The sequence below is a fragment of the Mus musculus genome, chromosome 5, assembly GCF_000001635.26.
Source record: "Mus musculus strain C57BL/6J chromosome 5, GRCm38.p6 C57BL/6J".
NCBI classification, from domain to species: Eukaryota; Metazoa; Chordata; class Mammalia; order Rodentia; family Muridae; genus Mus; species Mus musculus.
In genome coordinates this window covers 44,057,285-44,063,284 of record NC_000071.6, presented here as the reverse complement: position 1 = coordinate 44,063,284, position 6,000 = coordinate 44,057,285, and the positions used below count along the sequence as shown (strand labels likewise).

Sequence of the window (6,000 nt, the reverse complement as noted above, 5' to 3'; positions counted from 1 at the left end):
GAAGTAATTTGTAAGTACCTAATAGACCTGATGCATATGTATTGTATACTTTTACTGAAAAAATAATTTTTCTATTTTGTGATTTTTTTTTTCTTTATAGATTTGATCAAAAAACTCATACAGAACAAGAACTTTGACATCTCAGTTGATTCCAAGGAGGTAAGCTTTTGTTTTTGTTATTAAGAATAGCAAATAGGAGATTTTTTTTTTTTTTTTTTTTTTTGGCTTTTTGAGACAGGGTTTCTCTGTGTAGCCCTGGCTGTCCTGGAACTCACTTTATAGACCAGGCTGGCCTCGAACTCAGAAATCCGCCTGCCTCTGCCTCCCAAGTGCTGGGATTAAAGGCGTGCGCCACCATGCCCGGCTTGACTGAGGATTTTTAGGGAATGCTGTCGTGTTTTATAAACCTCATTTTAGTGGCAGCAGAAATTTCAAAATTGGTTGTTGAGGAGACCCAAGTTATGTGTCATTCTAAAATTTCCTGAAAAGAAATACTAGATTTTGTTTGTTTGTTTGTTTGTTTGTTAGTTTGTTTTAGCTAAGGGAGGGAAACTCTCTAGACAGAAATGCTTGAGAATCCTTAGAAGCCAAAACCAGCCACAGAGAGGTTGTTTTCGAAAATAGTTTGCTACACAACAACTTCCCATCTTCGCTCACTGCTGGATTCGTAGTGCACCTGCTTAGGAGTGCACACTTGGTTGGAATTAAAGGAATGACAGAGATAAGCAAGGTTGTTCATGGCAAGCAGGGGCAGGACCTTGTGGCTCCAGGGCAAAGGGTGATAAGAAAATCCATAGGCATGAAGCAGCACACTGAGGAACAGAGGAGGTCACTTTGAGCAGAAGCGCTTATCACTAGTACTGATTCTGGCAGAAGTGGAGAGGACCAGGGGTGGGTGGGTACGGGATGCTCTGGGCGTGCTGGGGACCAGGCGAGTAGAGGTCAGGTGTGGAAAAGTTGAACAGTTGGTCCAGGCTGGATAACAGGAGGTGAGTGGAGGAGAGTGGTCAGGGTTTTCAGAGAGCTTTAAAGGAGCTTGCTGATCTCTGCCCAGCCCACCTGGCACGGCTGATGTGCTCCTTTTAGTTCCGTTGACATTGGTTAGTTGTGAGTGGAAGACCCTGACAACACATAGATCTTTGCGTGTTGAATGTAGGGTGTTAAAAACCAGAGAAACGTGCCTGTCATATCCTCAGCTCCCAGTGAAGTAAGTAAGACATAGCGCTCTTTCCTATTCTGCACTGAGGATGGTGTCCAGGGGAACAAAGAGATGGCCAGCACAGGTCTGAATGTGAATGCCCACTGCCCCAGTGTCTAATGAGTCCAGACCTTGGAATTAGAAACATCATCAGCTCCGTTAGCACCTTAGTTTGTAATAGGTGACACAGGAGAAGGATGACTGTAAAAGCCAAAGAGGGAAGCCATTTCATCTGGCAGCCGGGCCAACAGTAGGACTGTTGGAGAGGGAGCCAGCCACATTACCTCCTGCTCTCTACCCTCCTAAGACTCTAAAGAGTACTCATCCGCCTTCAGTGCTCTCGTTTCTTTATATCACCAAAGCATCGTCCAGATTGGCTCACATCTCTGGGCGAAATACAATACCTGTTGCTTTCCATGTGTCTGAAGAGCATTAGCACGCCTGACTAATCCGATAGCCCAGATAGCAAGGGTTCTTCAGGGTGTGGGTAGAAACAGGAACATCACCTCACTTGGACCCCTGTCTGGAGACTCCAAGGTGGTGGGGGAGCCCTGGAAGTGGTCCCAACGACCTGTTTGACACCTCTTCAGAGGGAGAAGGCACACCCCTCGTCTGAATTCACATCCCATTTTTCATGAGGAAAGCAGCACACCCCAGGGATCTTCGAGGGTACTTAGAAGACAGTACACTGCAGGAATTATTGGGTTTTACTGTCTGCAATAGGCTTGGGCCTGTAACCTTCACGAGCATCAGCTCATCCCAAACATGATGAAGCACTGATAGCAAAGTGACCGTTATGTCACTGGCTGCCATTTCCTTTCTAGTTTTTGTAAAGCCTCATCAGGGATATTTTCTGCTTCTCCAAGACTCAGCGTGGCATTGGTAGCAATACTATAAATGTTCCCTAAAGACTTTGGTACTGTTCTTCAGGGCTGGCTACTGGTATTTTTAGAAGATCCCTAAATGGTTATAATAGGCAACTGAATAGAGAATCATAGGACACCAAGGTATAGAATCACGATTGTAACTGCTGTGTAACACAGACATAAATTTATCCCATGTGACAACTCATTTAGAAAGAGAGCAGTGAAAATTCTCTCACCCAAGTCCACGGAGGTGTTTATGGTACCATGTCAAATTCACCAGGCAAGGCTGATTGTTGGGTTGGAGAAATTACAAAGGAATTAGATGTTTCTTATGGCTTATCAGTAGAGTGACCGTCTTAGTTAGGGTTTTACTGCTGTGAACAGACACCACAACGAAGGCAAGTCTTATAAATGACAACATTTAATTGGGGCTAGCTTACTGGTTAAGAAGTTCAGTCCATTATCCTCAAGGCAGGACTATGACAGCATCCAGGCAGGCAGGGTGCAGGAGGAGCTGAGAGTTCTACATCTTTATATGAAGGCTGCTGAAAGAATACTGGCTTCCAGACAGCTAGGATGCGAGAGTCTTAAAACCCATGCCCACGATGATACACCTACTCCAACAAGGCCACACCTCCACATAATACTACTCCCTGAGTCAAGCATGTACAAACCATCACAGTGACCTTTCTAATCCAGTATGACCAGCCACAATACCAACTGAGGACAGATTTCCCCAAATTACTCAGTTGTAATCTTCACATGAGAGCTCTCTTAAAATACAGATACCTGGCCTTCTTCAGACCTGGACTCATGTACTGTAAGGGAACAGGAGCCAGAAATTAGTTACACTGGGAGGTCCTCAGGGTTGGTAGATGTGGGAGTCAAGGTTGTGAGTGGTATCAAGCTTGTGGGCTCACCCAGTAAGACAGAATAAGGATTGTCAAGGTGACCCTTGTGGACATGTATATCGGAAATGTCCCCAACTCTCAACATTTTCAGTGTTTTGGTTAAAAATTATTAGAATCACAAGCATTGTTCTTTCAGGGGTTTGAGGATCTGTCCCAGGTAAGAAACAGTTTGCACACTTTCAAATGTCCAAACCAGACAACTTCAAGACGGCGACATGGAGAATGACACAGGCACCTCAGTTTATTTTGCTCCAGAGGGCATTTAGAAACAACTATAGCATGAGTGGAGAAATGGCTCAGTGGGTAAGAGCACTGACTGCTCTTCCAAAGGTCCTGAGTTCAAACCCCAGCAACCACATGGTGGCTTACAACTACCCATAATGAGATCTGATGCCCTCTTCTGGTGCGTTGAAGTCAACTACAGTGTACTTATATATAATAATAAGCAAGCAAGGACTGAGCGAGGGGGCTGACCAGAGTGAGCAGGGTTGACCGGAGTGAGCAGAGGTCCTAAAATTCAATTCCCAACAACCACATGAAGGCTTACAACCATCTGTACAACTACAGTGTACTCACATACATAAAAGGAAGGAAGGAAGGAAGGAAGGAAGGAAGGAAGGAAGGAAGGAAGGAAGGAAGGAAAGAATGAAGGAAGAAAGAGAGAAGAAAAGAAAAATGCACTAAGAGCTGCTTTATTTTCCTTTCCTCCTTATGGTTTGGTTCATTTTCCTGACTGACTGACTGACTGACTGACTGGTCTCCATCTCTGGACCATGCTGAGGAATCTCTGGTCTTAGGTTGTGGCTTTTATGCCATTAGCACATCAGTTGACTTAGTTTTGTTTGGGTAAGTATTGCATGTGGGGCTTGCTGTCTTGGAGTTGGTATAACAGGAGATGGCAATATGGTAGCCAGGTCTTCTAAGTGAGAACGATACCTCTAACGGCAAGTTCAGGGACACTGGGTCATATGAAAGAAGACATACAATGCCTAGACTTTCTGGAGGAGGCAGCATCTCTTCTAAGACTTGAGTTTCCTCCAATGAGTGATGAATGAGCATGGATGAGTGATGGATGATAGGGAGGCAACCTGGGAAGTCAGGGTGAGGAGGGAAAAGAGAAAATGATTTGCCAGAACGACAACAACCAACTTAGAATGGCCAAGAAAAATGAGGAGGTGAAGCCCAGATTGGCTAGTGAAGCTCCATGCTGGGAAGCTTGCATTAGAAATGGTGGAACTTCATTGGAAGCTGTTAAACAAGGGAAGGACATTTCCAGATTTCATCCTAGAGGGCGCACTTTAGAAGAGTTGTCTTTGATTCTTGGACTAGAGGCAGCCCTTGTTACTGCTTCATGAAGATCATATAGCAAGCATGTTAACATCTGTAACTGCCCTGTGATTGCTTTTTCCCTAACTGATGATCATGCTGACTTTGAACCTTTCAAAAACCCAAACTTGAATTGCGGAACTTGACTCTGAAATACTGGTTCTCCATATGCACTCAAGAATCTCTATCCTGTTCTCATGTGGATCCCCACCATGTTATTTTACCATGTGGACTTCGGTTATGGTGAATGACTCATGTGACTTTTCTGTTTTATTTCGATGCATGCTGCCTCTGCTACACACAAACTCCTCAACTGCTTTGATTTCTACAGCCAGAAATCATAGTCTTGGCTCTGAAGGTAAACTGTGCGCTTGCTCTCTGTTCTGTGTCATTGTTCGTCTTAGGTCAATGGCTAGTGCTGTCTCTGTTGGTACTTTCTGTTCTTCCCCGGTGATTCCACTGTGATGGTGTTTCAGTTTGTTTTGTCTGTATCATCTCTGTGGTGTGTGAGGCCCTAAGATCAGTTCTGCTCTAGGGCAGGGTAGGAGAAAGAGGAAGGAAATCATACAACCTCATTCATGACCCTGACTGATACCTAATTGATAAAATTGGGAAGGTTGTATAGAACTTATAAACTCTTGTTGTTGTTGAAGCTAAAACTGATGCACTATAAACATTTTAATACATCTTCTTTTCTGGATTTGAGTTTATTGCTTCCTGTGGTTCTGAAAATATTTAAAACTCCTTTAAATTATTAAATAATTTTGTTTGCTGAGAAATGGGAGCAAATCTGTAAGTATGTGAGAATTTAGAGTGTATGGGTTGGTTTCTTAGTTGGCCAATGATATTACTTCTCAAGGAAGTGCTAAAGAGTCAGTAAATAGCAGGTGTTCATGGATAGGAGAAAGAGGCTACACACACACACACACACACACACACACACACACACACTGATGAACTTAGCCTTTTTTTTAGCATTTTAACTTTAATATTGAAATGAAGAGTATCCAAGTGTCAGCTGCACCCTGATTCATACATGAGCAATTGTCTATAGCTAATTGCTATCAATTGATCATTGACTCTAAGCAGTTGCTTTTGCTTTGAACAGTTCATCCCTGATGCCATGACAGCTCATCCCTGATGCCTATGAAGCTCATCATATTAATGGCTATTTTCCTAGTGGGAACTAGGCTCTCCTAGAAGGATGTAGCTGATTTCAGTTTTAGTGTTCTCTGCCAAGGCATCATCACCTCTAGCAGGGTTGTCCACCCAGTAGGGCTGCTGTCTGTACATCAGGCCATTTAAACCAAGAGACAGGTACCTTGCAAGGCAGGCAGCTGAGGAGAGCCAGCTAGCTGGGAGGATGGCAGGATTGCCACCAAGTTCATTCTGGTGGACATTCAGGAGTGATGACAGAGATAATAGGGTAGGGGATCACACACTGGTGGGTGGCTGCTAATGATGACAGGTGGCCAGAGGGCACACACACAATCACATCCCTGTGTCAGGAGATGCTTTTTAGCTCTGCAGATTTCAGGGACAGAATTCACTCTTTTCTTCAGCTGATTTTGTCACTGCCATATTCCACTGTAGACAGGCTCCAGGGAGTGGAGGCCTTGAGTACTTTTTTTGATTGCCTCACTCATAGTAATGAGAAAAAAAAAACCAGACATCATTCAACTATGAAAAGATAAAGTGA

General features: G+C 43.9%; 1 protein-coding gene across 22 annotated transcripts in view; it reads left to right on the top strand.

The window, feature by feature from the left end:
- The window catches only part of Prom1 (prominin 1), a 108,427-nt gene that overhangs the window by 38,763 nt on the left and 63,664 nt on the right, over positions 1–6,000 (top strand). For 11 of the 22 annotated variants that reach the window (XR_001784640.1, XM_017320724.2, XM_006503788.1 and 8 more), the window contains 2 exons: positions 101–159; positions 4,633–4,659. Coding sequence is in view for 18 of the 22 variants with exons in the window: in XM_017320724.2 (XP_017176213.1) it covers positions 101–159; positions 4,633–4,659 (86 nt within the window). In the remaining 4 variants the exon portion in view is untranslated. The remainder of the gene's footprint in view (positions 1–100; positions 160–4,632; positions 4,660–6,000) is intronic. The other 11 variants (XR_001784642.1, XR_001784643.2, XM_006503789.2 and 8 more) reach the window with 1 other exon arrangement.